At 35.2% G+C, this 18,616-nt stretch overlaps 2 protein-coding genes across 2 annotated transcripts in view; one reads left to right on the forward strand and one right to left on the reverse strand.

Annotated features, from left to right (window-relative positions):
* The window catches only part of LOC110442552 (WD repeat-containing protein 75-like), a 23,520-nt gene extending 16,939 nt beyond the window's left edge, over positions 1 to 6,581 (reverse strand). Inside the window, exons 1-6 of the mRNA XM_021486206.1 lie at positions 6,474 to 6,581; positions 5,051 to 5,180; positions 3,759 to 3,824; positions 3,009 to 3,099; positions 2,445 to 2,554; positions 1,840 to 1,913 (exon numbers count right to left, since the gene is read on the reverse strand). Of these exons, the coding sequence (XP_021341881.1) occupies positions 1,840 to 1,913; positions 2,445 to 2,554; positions 3,009 to 3,099; positions 3,759 to 3,824; positions 5,051 to 5,180; positions 6,474 to 6,577 (575 nt within the window). The 5' untranslated portion in view covers positions 6,578 to 6,581. The remainder of the gene's footprint in view (positions 1 to 1,839; positions 1,914 to 2,444; positions 2,555 to 3,008; positions 3,100 to 3,758; positions 3,825 to 5,050; positions 5,181 to 6,473) is intronic.
* A 1,166-nt stretch (positions 6,582 to 7,747) lies between these two features.
* Positions 7,748 to 14,662, forward strand: LOC110442541. Its single transcript, XM_021486194.1, has 5 exons — positions 7,748 to 8,033; positions 9,943 to 10,068; positions 11,603 to 11,756; positions 13,320 to 13,392; positions 13,942 to 14,662. The coding sequence occupies exons 1-5, from the start codon at positions 7,772 to 7,774 to the stop codon at positions 14,305 to 14,307; spliced, it is 981 nt and encodes a 326-aa protein (XP_021341869.1). The 5' UTR covers positions 7,748 to 7,771; the 3' UTR covers positions 14,308 to 14,662.
* The last annotated feature ends 3,954 nt before the right edge of the window (positions 14,663 to 18,616 follow it).

Consider the following 18,616-nt stretch of genomic DNA (forward strand, 5'->3'; position numbering starts at 1 on the left):
AAATATAACACATTGTCAATGGTGACAAAAATATAACACATTGTCAATGGAGACAGAAATATAACACAATGTCAATGGAGACAGAAATATAACACATTATCAATGGAGACAGAAATATAACACATTTTCAATGGACACAGAAATATAACACATTGTCAATGGAGACAGAAATATAACACATTGTCAATGGAGACAGAAATATAACACATTGTCAATGGAGACAGAAATATAACACATTGTCAATGGAGACAAATTAATACAATCTTTTACCTGTAACTAAGCGAGATCCGGTTATCTCAGTCGAGGGTTAAGATTCTGTAACAATCCCAACCGAGGCGTAAGCCGATGTTGGGATGTTACAGAATCTTAGCCCTCAACTGAGATAACCCGATCTCGCTCAGTTACACGTAATTGATTTTTTTTTCTCGCACCTTTTAGTTCGAAAAGAACTCTTCAGTTTTGCTATAAACTACAAGTATCCCGCCTTGGACCTCAAATGATAATGACCTCTTCACTACTAAAGCTACATTTGAATGCTTCCGCGTAAAAATATAGTCCGTCCTTACATAGATTACAACGTATTTCACAGTGTAGATTATATTTTATCTACAACATCAAATATCTACCAACATCAAAACTATACATATAACGACAAAAAAGAACATTTATAAGGCAAATTGTCAAGAGATAGAAAAATCTAGCATGGGGTATAACGTGGGATATATTTGTCTGAGGTGCGAGAAATATAACAAATTGTCAATGGAGACAGAAATATAACACATTGTCAATGGAGACAGAAATAAAACAAATTGTCAATGGAAACAAAAATATAACACATTGTCAATGGAAACAAAAATATTACATGCATGTCCCTCTAGCTAGTGATTCATAGGAGACAGAAATATAACACATTGTCAATGGAGACAGAAATATAACACAATGTCAATGGAGACAAAAATATAACACAATGTCAATGGAGACAAAAATATAACACATTGTCAATGGAGACAAAAATATTACATGCATGTCCCTCTAGCTAGTGATTCATAACATAACTGACGGGTGGTTAACGAGGTTCAAAGTGAGCCTGATCATCAGAGATAACAAACATAACATAACTGACAGGTGGTTAACGAGGTTCAAAGTGAGCCTGATCAACAGAGAGAACAACCATAACATAACTGTCGGGTGGTTAACAAGGTTCAAAGTGAGCCTGATCAACACAGAGAACAAACATAACATAACTGTCGGGTGGTTAACAAGGTTCAAAGTGAGCCTGATCAACACAGAGAACAAACATAACATAACTGTCGGGTGGTTAACAAGGTTCAAAGTGAGCCTGATCAAAAGAGAGAACAAACATAACATAACGGACGGGTGGTTAACAAGGTTCAAAGTGAGCCTGATCAACACAGAGAACAAACATAACATAACTGACGGGTGGTTAAAGAGGTTCAAAGTGAGCCTGATCAACAGAGGGAACAAACATAACATAACTGACGTGTGGTCAACGAGATTCAAAGTGAGTCTGATCAACAGAGAGAACAAACACAACATAACTGACGGGTGGTTAACTAGATTCAAAGTGAGCATGATCAAAAGAGAGAACAAACATAACATAACGGACGGGTGGTTAACAAGGTTCAAAGTGAGCCTGATCAACAGCGAGAACAAACATAACATAACTGACAGGTGGTTAACGAGATTCAAAGTGAGTCTGATCAACAGAGAGAACAAACATAACATATAACTTATGTACAAAAAAATACAAAAACTATGACTATTCTTCTACTCATCAAGCTAAATTCTGGTATAAAACCAGGTGGAATTTATACTTACCTCCTTATTTTGGATGATTTACTTGTAGATTTGACATACAAAAAACATCCTTTAACTGCAGCTAGGTACTTCCCCTGGAAATAAATGAGATTTGAAACAGTCATACAATATCAATATCTGTAGTTAGTAATAATGGGCTGGATTGAAAGTTTCCAACTTTAAAAAAATAACTCATAATTTCTTCATCATATTGCAGAGGGTTGAGCACCATATATCAACCAAATTACGTCAGATATGTCCAGACCTAACGTTAACAGGTCATCTTATACCCATGACAGAGAACAATAAGTTATGATCCCACTCTGTCAGTAATAACCGTGTTTACTGACCATTTTGTTGACGGCTCAGCACTGTTGAGTTACTAGACACGGGGCTTTCAACTGACCCTTGAGAATATCTTTTTGACCCCACAAAATCTGTTTTGACTCTTGGATTTGAAAGAACCTGCATATCTGACATGTGTCTCTAAATTTAATGAAAAATGTAATGATATTTTCCTTCTGAAATTATAAAATGTCAAGGGTCAAATGAAAGCCCGGAGACAATCTAAACATGTAAATAGTTAATTTTATAGATCCATAGCTAATGTTAGTAAATCCACTTACCTTACAGCCGATGGCCGAGCTCCGAGGGTCACTGGATAGTCCAGATAGGTCTTTGATACTTTTGGACTCATCCTTATTAGAGGTTAACATGTTACAGTGCTCTAGGTAATCTGTAAAAGTGAAATGGATTGTTGACTTAACATCGAATATCAGGTTATTAATTCATTGAATTTGTCATATTATTCATTCATTAACTTTGTGGGGTATAATTAGTTCACAAGTTAGTTAGAGCCTTAAGTTTTACAGCCTACGGACGGTTGATGGCCAAGCATTTTGTTTAGAACTCGGCAAGATCCAGGAGGAAATGTTTTATAAAGGTAACTGTTCACAAAAATCAAAAATAAATCAAATAAACATTTTTTTTGCGAAAAAAGGAATTTGAAAGAGTTTCAAACTTGGGGAAATATCACAGAAAATTAGGAGCCATGGTAAACTTCACTTGAATCTATGAGACTTGCATAAATTCTATAAAATTTCTCTGATAGAATGACATGGTAAGTGTGTATTTGTATTAAATTTGTAAATGTATTTTCGTCTCGTTGACAGAAAAAATGTGTTATTTACATGAGTTTCCGAAATGCTTCAGGACTTGCACTAAGTCAGGGTCACCGGGCCGTATCCAGATCCCATGGAGTGGACCCTGCAATCTTATCCTCTGTAACCAGAAACAGCGAGTTAATAGATTAATTATCATAAAAAATCAATTATAAATAAAGTAATAATCAAAACTATGGCACTTTAAGCAACATGGTACCATGCCAGGGATTTTACTAACTATTTTTGGAGAAAAGCCCCGTGCAAAGTTTTGAAAAATTTATTGAAATTTTAAAAAATGTGTTACAATGATATTGACCTTCCTTCGCAGGCAGAAAATCATTTTTATGCAGAAAGTTCCTCAAAAAGGGCCATCTAAAAACACATCCTACATAAAAGATTTCTTTTAAATTAAAAGTTAGTCATTTGCACACAAGCTAAAAGAAAACTGTTTCTTCAAGTCTTCTTAAAATACCCAATTTCCAATACTAGGACGCTGTTAGAAGAGGCACAAAGACATTATACTTTCCATTATGTCATTATCACTTTAGACATGCACATATATATAATACCATATTATTAAAGAATGATTGTCTACATTTATTCCATTTTTGATTTTTTCACTTTTAGAAACACAAAAGTTTGCTCTTTAAAAAAGACCACAAAATAATATTTCTCTTTTGTGGTACCGGTACCTGGAATACTAAATTGGGGTAAAATTGTTTCTATATATATGTTTGATCAAACCACTCACCCATTCAGACTTCAGAAAGTACATACCTTAAGCAGAACTCCATCGGAATAGTCCCAGAATATCACTGTCTGATCCAATGAGCATGACAATAACTAAAACAAACAGTCACAGCTTACAATTAATGTCACAAATTTTATCACAACAAATTAAACAGTCTGCCAAATTAGTTTTATGATGTAAATCCTCTTATAAATTTCTTGACATTACTCATCTCAATTTCTTTAATCCATTGTATTTGTTTTACCTCTTTTTGAAACCTTAAAGGTGAGTCAATTTAAAAGAAAATATATGGATAACAAACAGTTTAGACTTGACAATTTACTGTATAATAAGTAATTATCTATAAAATCTTTATCGTTATATATTTGTTTACAACTTTTTTTTTTCCAGAAAATATCTATTGTTTAAATCAGCAAATGAAAATGCAACAATTGCTCTTTAATAAAAAGGAGATGCACCAAATCAATTTCTGATGAAGCCGACATCCAGACAGGACTAATAGAAGTCAATAGTAAACCCTAAAATGATCCCTGAAAATGTGATAATTGCGCTGTGCTGATAGAGCTGAAGTAACCACTGGCTAATAAATGGTGTAAACACAAAGGTAAACAGGGGTAGTGACTAATGTTCTTAGTTAACTGTCATTAATCCTGTATCATACCATGTAGAAGACATATACTGAAAGCAGCAGCTAGGTGTTTTTTGCCTGATACTGCAATACCACATATACACTGGGTATGATCACCAACATCATTAATCTGGAGCTCGGATTGGAAAGCTATAGATATCTAAAGCTCCACTTGTTCCCCAAAACATTGTTGCATTGGAACAGTGTCTCTCCTGGAAGAACAACTCTGGATAGGAAAATGCAGCTATTCCTTTAACCTACATGTATATACCACCCTAATTAAGGTTTTTAGCTGCAAACTGACAAATCTGAGTGTAAACCATCCTGGGATGCCCATTCAAGACCACAGGTACTAGCCTCGTCTGTGAATACACCTATACAATAATCTTATGACAGTATTGACAGACAAGGCTAGTACCTGTGTTCAAGACTAGTAAGACTTTTGTGTGTAACAGTAGAGGGGGAAAATGCACAGCCAGACAGATGCTCTACAAATTGAGCTACCCAGAAGCCGACTTTCAACCCAGTCGATCCAGTTCAGCTACATTTGTGTATCATTTAGCATCCACTCTCACTGCAATGCAAGCCGATCACTTACCAGTATGACATCTACATTTTACCATTGACAGCATTAGCTTTACACCCCAGATTACTTTAAAGAAAGAAAAACTTAAAAGAGTAAAAAATTACCTGAAGTTTGTTCTGAGAGTTGATGACAAGTCCTGTAGTTGTATTTTTGTGTCCTTTAAGATTGTGCACACATTCTCCACTAATGGTACTGTAAACTTTCACCAATGATTCAGCACAGCAGAACAGGAACCTGGCAATCATGAATATATAATTATGGATGAACATCACAACTAAAGCCTAAAAGTTTCTGGGTTGTCTTTCCTGAAATCCTGTTCGCCCTAGCTGGTTGTTTCGCCCTAAAACAAACATTTTAAGGCAAAACATTGTACACATGAAATATACCTAACACCAATATAGAAAGTTATCAATAAGTATAGTTGATGGCGCATACATTTTTTTTTTTTTAGGGCGAACAGGGTATAGGGTGAACAACCTGTTACCACCTAGCTTGTATTATGGAGTTTTCGGTCTAGTGCTAATATCAATACCCGGCGCAACCTATATATAAAAAAATGTCTCGTCGTCAGAAGCTACGTTATCAGGTCGGGGAAAACCCACTAACTTGCATATAGTACTGCCGTAACTGTACTTCATGTAAAGTTACATAAAGTTTCTAGGTAGCCAACGCTTTCAGTAAACATCTTTTAGCAAAATATTATTTACCTTGTCGTAAATTAATGCGATTTTTAATAATATCTTGCAAAAATTACTGTTAAAGCGATTTGGGTTATTTTTAGCAACAAACTCATACTAATCAGGTCCAGTACACTCTGCCGATTGAGCTATATAGCTATAAAGCCCTATATAGCTATATACACCTATAAATTATAGCTGTACTGAGCTATATTTTCTCAGATTTCAAATTTCATTAAATTAAAGCAAAGTCGCATAAAACAATAAGGTTAATGGTAATGTTGACTACAAAAAGCATAGAGTTAGATGTTTATTTTCATTTTTCATAAATGTAAAATTTCCGATTTCTTTACATCATTTTTTTTTAAAAAGAATACTTATATTTAATGTCTTTTGTTATCAACCTAATGATACAACCTTCTTTTAAATGCGACTTTGTTCCGTTTTCCTTAAAAAAGAAAATCACTTGAAAATAGCTCAAAAGACCTATTTCAGATAGGTCAATAGAGCTATTATAGGTCTTTACAGCTATATAGCTCAATCGGCAGAGTGTACTGGACCTGCTAATAGGCGAGTGTGCGTGGTTATCGCAGCTATTTTCGACCCTTTACAAACTGTAGTGAAAAAATACGATGAATTTAAAAACATGTTAGCCAAAATGTAACTCAATCTCACTGTCAGGGGGGAAAAAATCAAACAATCTTATGTAAAGATCGGTACGTTCATACAGCAGAAATACAAGTAATAACACATGATACAGTGATAAGGCTTTTACAAACGACATAATACTTCAGATGACCGAACAGCAGATCCTGATTCATACTTTAAAACATTCATATAAGTTTCTTACTTTGAGTCGTACGAAAACAAAGGCTTTGAACGGGTCAGATTTGCGCCGGCACGCACAGAAGCAATAATTTTCTTCTCGTCCACGTTTTCCGTGGACGCAGACATCTTGAAAAATGACGTCATAACAAAAGCAAATGCTAGTTTCTGAACAGATAAAGCGGTGAAAAAACTCCGGAAAATGTCACGTCCAAAGTACCCTGTCTGTAAAGGAACACCCAGAGTAGATAATTTTCGGGATAACTCACAAAATAGTCCAAGATATTTTATGTCACAAAGTTTCCTTAAAAATAAGAGACTCTCATAGTACATATATAACAACTATTGTACACACGCTTGCAGCGTAGCCGAATCGACATCGAATTTTTGGACAACTCGTACACATTTTACACACTGCATTATCGATTTTGTCAATAACTTGACTGTTTTTGCAAAGTTTTCTCTTGGGTCATATTTCCATCTATGGATATAAAAAAAAATAAGACATGTACACATTTAACTGTAGTCCAAAATAACGACTGTCTCCTTTTCTTCTTTTTTTTCTTTTTGTTTAAACATTAAAAAGGATTAAATATAGATTCCGAAAAGGTACGTGTACCTATCAAAACCACCGATTGTCTGAAAAACGGTTCGTAATCGATCCAAAACGAGATGAATAGAACCGGGGGTCGATAATACCCCCCTGTCGATAACACCAGAGACGTCTCTGATAACACCCTCCGTTGCTCTATTTCAGCAGAGACGTATAAATACATACGTCTCTGATTTCAGTAATTGATGGGGGGGGGGGGGGGTCTACATTTTCATAGTTATCCATGTAGTATCAATCTACTCCTCCCCCTCCCTCCTTCATCGGAGTCTAAATTTGTTTTGATATGCACATAGCTATATGAATTTTCTCAAATGAAAGTAGCTCATGTTGGAATTGGGTGGTCGGGTAGTACATTCGAGAGCGCAACCACTTTTTATTAAAACGACCCGCGGGGATGCCTTGATAAGGGTGACATGCCACACTACATTGGTTTTCTCCGGTTTAGTCTCACTTTTAAGACCTCTCACACTTCGATCCGGGCCAACGAGTATGATAAATATTTGATAATACTATTTGTAAAATAAATAAAATTTATATTTATTTTTATTTGGGATAAGATTGAGCAAAAAAAAAGTGACAGTTTCATAGAGATGACTATCCTCCACCCCAACCCAACTTTCAGCCACTCAGCCACAACGGCGCGCAAATGTAACGTCATATCTCCCGGGTAACCATTATGACGTCACAAAATCGTTGGCGACTATTGCAAAATGACGTCTTTCAAGAAGAACCACGATGGCATGGTAGCTTTCATTCTCTGCTTAGTATTTTGTCTATTCATTCCAAATGCCGAATCCATCAATCTGGTTGCAGATTTTTACACTCAAAATGGACAGTTTGGGGTATGTTCGGAGGCTATTACAGGAGAAGATAGCGCCTATCTACGTTCTCATGTCGGAGCTTATCAGTTTGGAAGTTTGATCGGATACCGTGCCAATGAGGACTGTGCAGTTGGATTTGACGCCGGAGAAGGTAACACAGTAGTATTGATATATGCATTAAAATGGTGTACATGTAGTAAGTAGCGGATCATCAATTAGACTAAAGTGGAAATATCGTTGTTCATTTGTTGAGGAATGTGTGTTTCACGGAATTCCATTACTGCAGTAACTTTCAATTTCAAAGTATTTTATTGACAATACATATATAATACAAACATATAAGTTAACATTAAAGGAGATATTTGAACAGTATTGACAAAAGAATAAGACAACAGGCTTTGCCTATATCAGTCTTCTTCTAATTCCGGTAGATATGTACAATGCTTAAATATATAAAATGTTGTGATTCGTTTCCTCTCACACTCATGCACACCCACACCCACACCAGCTTATGTCTAATACTAATACTGCAGGTACGTACTGTAATGTTTTCAAATTCAAACTTAAGCGCGTATGATTGTATTTCATGATTGCTCTTATAGTTTATTAAACTTGCAGTGATCTAGATGTTTATGTTTACTTTTTTTATGTCAGTGCTTTATGTCTCGGTGTGTATTTCATAAGGCGTATTACCAATGTTGTACTTTAGTATTCTATCTGTTGGCTTTCATTCGCTTTACAGTCGCCGGTTGTAGAAGCATAATGCCTTGAGTTTTTCTTTTATATTATATACTGAATGTGAAATAAAGCTTACCTGGCTTGACGCAACTCGGTGTGAAATTTACAATACATAAACATGTACTGTAGAAATACATTGAAAACCACTGTATTACTGAATACAACGTCTACTGTAATCAAGACGGAGTTTCAAGCCTATGGAAAACTTTACATGGCGTTAATCCCTGGGATACTCCTTCATAGTCCTTGGTCTAGGTATATCAAAATAAGCTTCTAACTGCACACTTTTGATAAAGTTAGAAACTATTCTACCCGAGGTAGATTTTTTATATGCGCAATAATTTTAATTTTTAATAAACTAATTGCCCCTGAAGGATAAGGTGATATTAAATCGTATAAGAGGCAAAACGTTGATATGACATTCCAAAATATTTTGATTCTGGGCGTTATTGATTCTTCAGTAAAGCTGCTTGTAGAAAATGTTATTATGATTTGACCATTGTGACCTCATAAGTAGATAAAGATAATTTTAGTATGGACCTTCTAATACTTAATCACAGGTAGTTACTAGGCTAAGTAGACATGTGATAGGATAGTTATGTTGTCGCAGCGTGCCATTTCCCGATTTTTTTCCCTTTATTTTTTTAATTGACTCCAAGAGCTAAGTACAAGAGGTAAGCAGACAAAAATAGCACTTTTTATAAAAACTATATGAATTTTGATCAAACACTATTCATTTGTATTGCACAATATAAATGCTGCATCATATAAGTATATGAAAAGTGTTCAATTTTGGGTACTCTACGTTAGCATTGTTTTATTGTTTCTAAATAAAATTCTGATATTTTCAAATTGAAATTATATGCTGAAAATACATACCTTTTTCAAAAAGAAAATATCGAGGATTATATTGAAAATATGCCCAAGATAATAATTCAAGGAAAATAAACCAATGAACATATCTTTTCAGGTTCATTTTAATCAAAAATGTCTTTAATTCGGTTAAAATGTTGTGTATTTACACCAATCTTTCATTGATTTGAACAATCGAAAATAGGTGCGTTCAATTGAAGATATTCCCAACTTTCAAATGCACCTTTCTTCAAAAAATTGAAACTATGTGCAAATTATTGAAAAGATTCATCCAATTAAAACATTTAATGTATATTCAATGGTTTAAAGATTTATTCTATCAGTTGAATATATGCTAAATTGGCGTTCCATAAGGTCTGGTAGGGGTTTCCTAAAGGATCTGTTAAAAAATATCTGAGAAAAAAGAGCTTATCAATGTAAACGAATTCCTTCTCCTTCTTTTTCCAAAGGTAAGCAAGTTTTGGTCAAATTCTTGCGGTTCAGCCTGCAAGAACCAACCAACTCTGTGTGTCAGGACTACGTCACGATCGAGGAGCTTGGAAGGGACGATAACTTCACGTACTGCGGAAGTCAAGGTAACACAGAAAATCAGGATAAGAAATCATATATAAACATATGTTATGATGCTTTTTGTGAGACTTTAAGATGTAAGAGTAAATTTTTATCAATTATAGAGGTTACTATCACATTTTAGGCTCATATTTATAGACATGAACAAGTGATATTAACCGAGACTTATACTTTTTCTCGGTTAATATCACTTTTTCATGCATATATTTATCAATTAAGGACTTTTGTCGAGGGAGGTACGCTGTTATATGAACATGATAGTGTGATACCGGCCGAGGACGCAGTTGGTGGTCTTATTATACGGAGAATATATATAAAGGCGCTAATTTAGTTATTTACATGTTATCCTAAAATGTAATTGAGCCTAAACAATTGCGTCTTTGACAATTGGAATTCGTATTTCATTTGCTGTGACATGATCTTATTATGGCAAATATGAGGCATTCCTAAGATTGTAGAGGGCTTTATTTAACAAGTAGTTAACATATTTTATACAAAGATAGGTGTTCCTCCCAGTATTGCCGTACTGTACGAGTCTGAGTGTATAAATAATTCTTCCTGTATATATCAAAAGAAGTGGTACACTTATATTTGACGAACATATAGGCAATGCAACACAAAAATATGTTCATATTGCAATATGAGACGTCAGATAAACACGTGTGACATTGCCTACTCTTTGTTGACATTATACAATTTATACATAGAAGAGGTGGATGAATAAGTCGGTCATCACGCATAGATTGTGATGATGATGGTGACAGTGATTATGATGATGATGATATGATGATGATGATGTTGTTTGTCACTGTGTATGGACGATGATGATGATGATTGTACATAAGATGATGATGAAGTTGATTGTCAATGTGTATGTACGATGATGATAAGATGATGACGATGATGATGATGATTATTGTCACTGTGTATGGACGACGACAACGATGATGATGATGATGATGATGTGTATAAATGACTATGATTGAGAAACGCATGCTTCTGTCTTCAAAAGAGAGTTTGTGTGCAATGACTGTTTGATGTAGATGTAACAAAAAACTTGAAAAAATAAAACAATATAAGAAAAAAAGAAGAAAAGATATTTCCTTTTTACTGTAGTTCATTAAACTTCAACAGTTTTTTTGAATCAATAAGAACATTTAGCTTTCGATAAGTGTATTTCATAGATATCAGCATCAGGTGCAGCTACGTTTTGATTTATTTTGTTGCGTATGTTATTATTATTCGTTAAAATGTGTAGTTGAACATATTTAGAAATCATAAGCAACGGAGTAAAACCAATAAGTCCCCCAAACAGACGCTAAATGATGGTGAGTTCGTTTTGCTGTTACCAAATGAAATTCCGTTCAGGTACTATTACGTTTAAGGTACCATCACGCTAATACATTGTAGTTTGGCGACGTTTCCATAGTACTTGTTGTGAGTATTGTTTGTCTACTGTGTTTTGTCGGTCATACTTATTGCACTCTTCATCTTCCTATTGCATTGTACTAAACATTCTGATATGGTTTTGCTCGACAGCCATAGCTCCTTACGTATCTGATGAGAACAACATCACACTGATCTTCTACAGTGACTCCACTACTCAATTGAGCGGGTTTAAGATCCTGCTGACGTCATTCCGAACGGCTACAGGTGCATGTCCAGCAGGGGAATTCAAATGTGACTCCACAAGGTAAATACAGTCGGGAGTCTTCAATAACACAACTTCATAGGACTAAACAAATGTTCTTCGAATATAACTTGATATTTATCTGCAATTTCACGGAAGAGCTGATGTGTCGATAGACCACACGACAGTTTATACGTATATAGGTCAACTGACGAAATGAAGCAGTCAAAACCTACCAATACAAACCATAGGGTCCATATCTTCAGAGTCATAGCAGGGGAATTCTAACGGGACGTAACTCCTAAATTTTATGTTCGCTTTGTCTAAGACTAGATGGCTTACCAATGTGACACTGTTTCTGTCAGTTTTACGGATTGTTTTTACTGTCATATAAAATAGTCATTTCTTATAAAAGGTGAAAACACAAATATTTTGTAGATTATATTATTTTTCCAACAACCACTACACATGTAGGTTTCCCCACTCCAGATAGATAAACCTGCAAGGAGTTGGTAAACATTTTTTGCTACTCAATAGAGGGTAACACCCAGGACTTTATTCCATTGGTCAATCTAATTAGGACGTCAAGAAAGAATGCTTTGCGACTTCATCTTCCATTGTGACGTCATAGTTTCATGACAATTGTTTAACTGATCGCAAACTGGAATAATGTTTTTCCTTGATATGATATCAAAACGTTGTGGGTGAAAAAGGTCCCTAAACTATGGCAAGCCAAGTTGTCATTTATGCATGGAACAATGTTGATCCAGTACTTAACCAAATTATATAAGATATCTTATTTAATTATATAAGATATCTTATTTACTTTATGAGATATCTTATATACTTTATAAGATATCTTATATAATAAATGAGATATCTTATATATTTTATAAGATATCTTATATACCTTTCTTTATAAGATATCTCATAAAAGATATGATATCTTATATATTATATAAGATATCTTATAAAAGATATAAGATATCTTATAAAGAAAAGTTTATGAGATATCATCTTTTATCAGATATCTTATATCTTTTACAAGATATCTTATAAAGTATATAAGATATCTTATAAAAGATATGAGATATCTCATAAACTTAAAATAAGATATCTTATATGTTTATAAGATATCTCATATGTTTATAAGATATCTTATATAATTTATAAGATATCTTATATACTATATGAGATATCTTATATAATTTGGTTAAGTACTGGATCAACATTGCTCCATGAATAAATGACAACTTGGCTTGCCATACTAAACTCATGACTGTTGATTTTAATGTTTATTTAACTCTCGTTAGTTAATTTTCAAACTGTAAAGACACTCGGTATACCTCGGGTCTTTATACAATTTTAAAACTAACTAACTCGAGTTAGATAAGCACGATAACCAACCATCACTCGTTTTGGAACCTCTATATCTCATTATTGTAAAGTATTAGCATCAAAACAATGAACTTATTTTCAAAACTGCAATATTTAAAATACAAGATGCACATGTTATAATTCTTGGGAAATTGCCAAAGATGATTCACCACTGTAACACTGTCGTGTTCTGCTCTACACGTAGTTTTGATGAGCTTTACACTTACTGCGATAAACCTTATTTTGTAGATGTATCGATGACTCGCTGAAGTGTGACGGAGTCCTCCACTGTGTAGACGGTACGGACGAGGAAAGCGATGAGGTGATTAATGTTTATAACCATAAAGGCATGTGTCTGAGGAAGGATAATGTTTTGTACTTCAGGTTGTATAAAGACATTGCTTCGGTACTGTTACAGACCTGCGAGAACGATTGTTTCAGTTTTAGGTACTTCAGGTTGTCTAAAGAAAATCTTCGGTACTGTTACAGACCCGTGAGAACGTTTCAGTTTTAGGTACTTCAGGTTGTCTAAAGAAAATTATTCGGTACTGTTAATGTGTAATTGTTTTTGTTGATATTGGAGAATAGCAACATTCTGGTTGGTATGTTTTTATATGCACTGCATAAAGGAAATGTAACTATATACAAATGTTTTATTTTCAGGACACATTGCGATAAAGATATTTAATGTTATACAACAATGTTTCAGTATTCATTTCAGTTTTGTCGATACAAAACAATTACGTGTGTTGAAATGCATCACAAGTGAATGACGAAAGGCCTTTTTTTGCAATCGCCTTTACTTCAGTCATGATTGTTGGGTTGAGATAATGGAGTTCTATATGACCTTGCATCTTTACATCTTTTGTAGGCCGGTTGTTCTTGGTTTGACCATGTCATTGGGGCGGTGTTGAGTCTTGGAGAACATACGATACTCGCTATCGGCATTTTGGCTGGAAGTGTGATTTTCGTCATCATTACAGCAGTAGTTGTGTACCACGTGGTCATCAAAAAGAAGAAGAACAGAGTGATACCCATAACTCCAACCAAACATGCCAAAGCGAGAGACTCGGTCGCCACCACCTCCGACAGTCCAAAACCTGTAACCTCTAGCAAGACAACATCGTCTTCTAAATCATCGGACAAACAAAAGAAGGCTACACCGTCGCCATCGAAGAAGACTACTGTGAAGAGAACAAAGAAAGTGGCGCCCATGGAGGATGACGCTGACTGGTAGACCGGTTGTCGCCACATTAAGATGATGTGTCGATGTGGTTCAGCAGTTGCTTGTTCATTATTTTGCTACTGGAAGTACAATATATTATATACAATTACGTATCCATTTGCCAAATTCACAATTTGTGATTACCATCTGTATGTGATTGCTATGGTGAAACTCATATGTGTTCCATCAAACATTTGGCGTAAATCCTCTTGCATCTTGTTACACTAAACTGACTTGGCACCTACATGTACATACCATTGTAGATCCTTTCTAAATTGACATTTTGAGTCCTATAAATCATTAAAATATCCTGTTATGTTTAAGAATCATTACAATAAAAACGAAGTCAGTTTTTTGGCAACAGATACTTTGATATTTTGTTTTCTCTAAGGTTTCCTACCCACATTTATCTGGTATTTGACATTAGCATGCTAATTCAAAAGGCTACAATGTATTCAATTAAATTAAGTACAGGAGAGAGGTTAAGAATGTCGTTTTAATAGTTAATGTCTCGAATGAGATTCACAAAATAACCAACCATCACGAAGACCGCTTTTCTAATAAACGAACTTGTTATGTCGAAATGAATGCCAACTGCATTATAAGACTATTGCATAAAAACGTCCTGAAATCATTTGGAATTATTTTTGTCTATGATTGCCATATGAACGCCATTTCTTACTACTAAATCTCGACGACGTGAAATAGCTTAAATGAACTTGAAATAGATGAAGACAGAGCGAAAGTTCCTAAAGAAGTGAGTCTCATAATGTAACACGTATATATGAGAAATCCCCGTCAAAAACTACTATCAAACTTGTCCTACTTAGCAAGTAAAATCAAATGCGTGCTTGGAAAAAAATATCTGTTTATATTTGCTGTCATGTCGTATTTAAAACTCAGAAAAACAATATGGATGAGATGCTGCCTAGAAGCGAACGCTTGTGCCTCATGGACTTTGCTTTGTTTAATTTAAAATCTTAACTTCAGCCACTAAATCAGGGTAAAACAAATTTATGTTCGAAACAGGCGTTGTCTGGAAAGAGCGTAGATTTAAATTGTAAAATAGAATATCAATGTTTCAAAGTAGTCTTTTGAATCCCAATATAAAAGCTCAAAATTGATTCATTTTATATTTTTACCACTCATAGGGAAAATTCTCGGACTTTATTTGAATTGTTCCGTTCAAGTCGAGAGTGACAAGTTTATATTTTGACGTAAGAATTAGCATAAGATAATTAGTAATTGTGCAAATTAAAGTTGGACGCTCGTTCAGATGTTTACAATGACAATATATATCTATACACGCATTAGATTTACGACGTTTATTTTCAAGATGCCATTCTATTTTAATGGCATCGGCGAACAAAGATTTGTGTATTTACTAAGGCAAAATGCTGCATCAATAGCCATTCAACCAGAGAATGACATTTTTAGAGACACTTTGCAAACTATTAATATTTTCTATATTTGTTTTGCATTATCGCTGTCCTTGCCTATCGACGATTCGGATACATACGGAACTTTCTGTCTGTGGTTTCTATGACTAGGACATTGGTTTGTACAGGGATATATGGTCTTGTTGTTATCTGAGTTACGCTTGTACAGTACACGTACAGCAACTTAAGCTATTTCTTTTTTTCTTTTCCGGATATTGTTTGTATCATCATGAGTGATGTTTGTATTTTTCAAATCTGCAATATGAGATTTAGGGATATTAGGAAATGATTAAAAGGAACAAGGGAAATTGATTCTACTGGAATAACTTGGTTAAAGTATGTGCTGAGATGATAGGGGCGGATAAAAGAAGACTGTAGGGAAATATTCAAGCTTTGTCATACAAAGTTTCTTAGATCATACAAGACATTATTAGGCGAATCCTGTAATCGAAGAAACTCGATCTCGAAGTTGTTACATTCTTTATTGATAATGCACATGCTATGGTGCCCTCCTGATGCTCGCATTTGTTCTGATCACATTATCGGGAGTAGGTTACATCCAGGTACTGAGGGATACTCCATGAGTACCGAGAGATTCTTTTGATGTACATAATAGCCTCAAACTAGTCTTCTCGTCTCATCCACAAGGTGGTGCACACTGAGCCTTTGATTTTGCTATGACACAAGCTTACTAGTGACATGTCTTGTTCGGTTATCACTTATCTACTTGAGACCCTACACGAGACATCCCAAGATGGAGACGCACCAAAGTTGTGATTCGGAAACCTTTCTTTTCGTGTTCTGACTGCCATACATGGACGAGGAGGGCGCTTGAAGAATTCATTGAATCATGTTATCTGTTTCATGAAGCGATGCGTTCACAAGACATGTTTTTGTATTTGTGGGCAAAATTAAAAACAGATCTGTCCTGGAATCAGTTTTATGTATTAAAAAACCTTATCAAAGACTACCCTTCCAGGTGAATTTTCACAACATCATTGATGTTTTGACACAGCTATTGAGCCACCCAAACCCTAGAACAGCTCATCTGTCATACACTGATGTCATGTTACAAAAAGCTGTGTTTACCAAAGCATTATTTACCAAAACATGATTTGGCGACATGATAAACAACATCTTAGGAAGTTACTTATATTTACATTATCTGAAGTAGTCACCATGAATTTCAAAGAACATCATATGGAGGACAGATGTAACAAAGCGAAAGTCATATAGCTCTTTTACCAGGTGGACTCGTGTTGGCATCTTCGACTGAATCTTCAGGAATATGTCACTGTCGACCGCAGGGTTAGGGACGTCATCGATGTCACTGTCGACCGCAGGGTTAGGGACGTCATCGATGTCATTTCTGAGTTAGAGTGCGATTTTAAATTGTCAGCTTTCTGCCCAGGTACATGCATCCTCGGAAAATACAAATCGATAATGAACAGAAACTCGTTGGGTTGTAGAATCTTACCACGGACACCGTAAGTAATGTGGATGACAATGGCTTTCCTCCAATCTGCTCATACCTGTAATTGAAAAGAATTGGAACGCATTTGCACTGCCCGCTTGCCTGTTTGCGTTCAAGAGATTCATTTATGTCCTATATGTGACCAGTGTAACGCGCAGATAGCACAACATATACCCTCGCTTTCGGAAAATGACAACGCCCTTGTCAAGTGTGCATCTGACGACCTTGACATTTTCTGAAATGAATCTGGAATGAGTCGTGACTTTGCGCTGAGCATCAAACAGAGGATGGTGAGTGAGTTCTGGGCACACTATCAGCATGCTGTTGATCTCATTGGCACATAGACTCATTCTCGTCATAGGTCACAAAGGTCATAGGTCATAGGTCACAAAGGAAGCACAATGCTTGGTTACAGTTTGATGAAAATTATTCTTAATTGTCAAAACATACTCACGGTGTATGTCGTTCAGGGAAGAGGACGACTGACATGTGTGGATATTGTAGCATTATTCCTATATAACCTGAGGTGGTATATGTTCATTCGAACCCTAAAACCTTCCAGCTAGCCCGTGTTTCCTCTGGCCCTGACACCAGACTTAGACATTTCGAGACGTCTAAATCTGGTGTCAGGGCCAGAGGAAACTCGGGTAGCATTCCAGCCAGCTGGTCGGTAATTCAGAGAATCTGTATTGTAAGCAGACATTTGTTCCTCCTATAATACCAGTGGAAAATAAACTGAACAAGGCATCTAGGCTTTGTGAGGTTAACAACACTGTTGACCGTCAGTATTTTTGTGAAACCTCCCTTTCCAAATAATATGTAAAAATGGTAAACATGTCCATATGTATCAGTCCCTAATTGCAATTAGTTTAAGCTTGCAAAGAAAAGGAAATGTGTTTAGACGGAAGTAAAGCTTCATGAAGGGTTTGAATTGTAGATGCATACAAATGGTGATGACTATAAAATTATAAACACCATGTGCCTATCTAAACTAAAACATTACCCGAGTCAGACTCAATAAAATAATATAATTTCCCGACTTTGATTTTGTCGCAATCTGACTTCTTGGTCACAATTTTATCTATTAACGCTTGTTTTTTCTCTGAAATTTACAATACTATTTGTAAAAATAATGGTGAAAATAATGTAATTTAGAAAGTATTCGAGTAACATAACGAAAAATTCGTCGAAAAATTCCATTATGTTTGTACTTCAGATCACATGTTTAACATTAGCTACAAATACATTCGGGCTCAAAATGTACAACACGTTTTTATTACTTTATTTGACCAGTTAATGAACACTACATTCAACCAATGACACGACTATTAAGACAAAAGCAGGCCCTTGAAGCCTTTTGAGTTTTCTTAGTCTGTGCACTGATGACTAACTAGTTATAAAAGATACT

Source organism: Mizuhopecten yessoensis, unplaced genomic scaffold (genome assembly GCF_002113885.1).
Source record: "Mizuhopecten yessoensis strain PY_sf001 unplaced genomic scaffold, ASM211388v2 scaffold716277, whole genome shotgun sequence".
Lineage (NCBI taxonomy): Eukaryota > Metazoa > Mollusca > Bivalvia > Pectinida > Pectinidae > Mizuhopecten > Mizuhopecten yessoensis.

What these genes read in the sequence shown, in the direction of transcription:
- LOC110442541 (XM_021486194.1), top strand. Translation starts at nt 7,772, where the DNA reads ATGACGTCTTTCAAGAAGAACCACGATGGCATGGTAGCTTTCATTCTC. An exon ending in TGGATTTGACGCCGGAGAAG is followed by an intron (nt 8,034 to 9,942) that starts GTAACACAGTAG and finishes CTTTTTCCAAAG; the next exon opens with GTAAGCAAGTTTTGGTCAAA. An exon ending in TTCAAATGTGACTCCACAAG is followed by an intron (nt 11,757 to 13,319) that starts GTAAATACAGTC and finishes CTTATTTTGTAG; the next exon opens with ATGTATCGATGACTCGCTGA.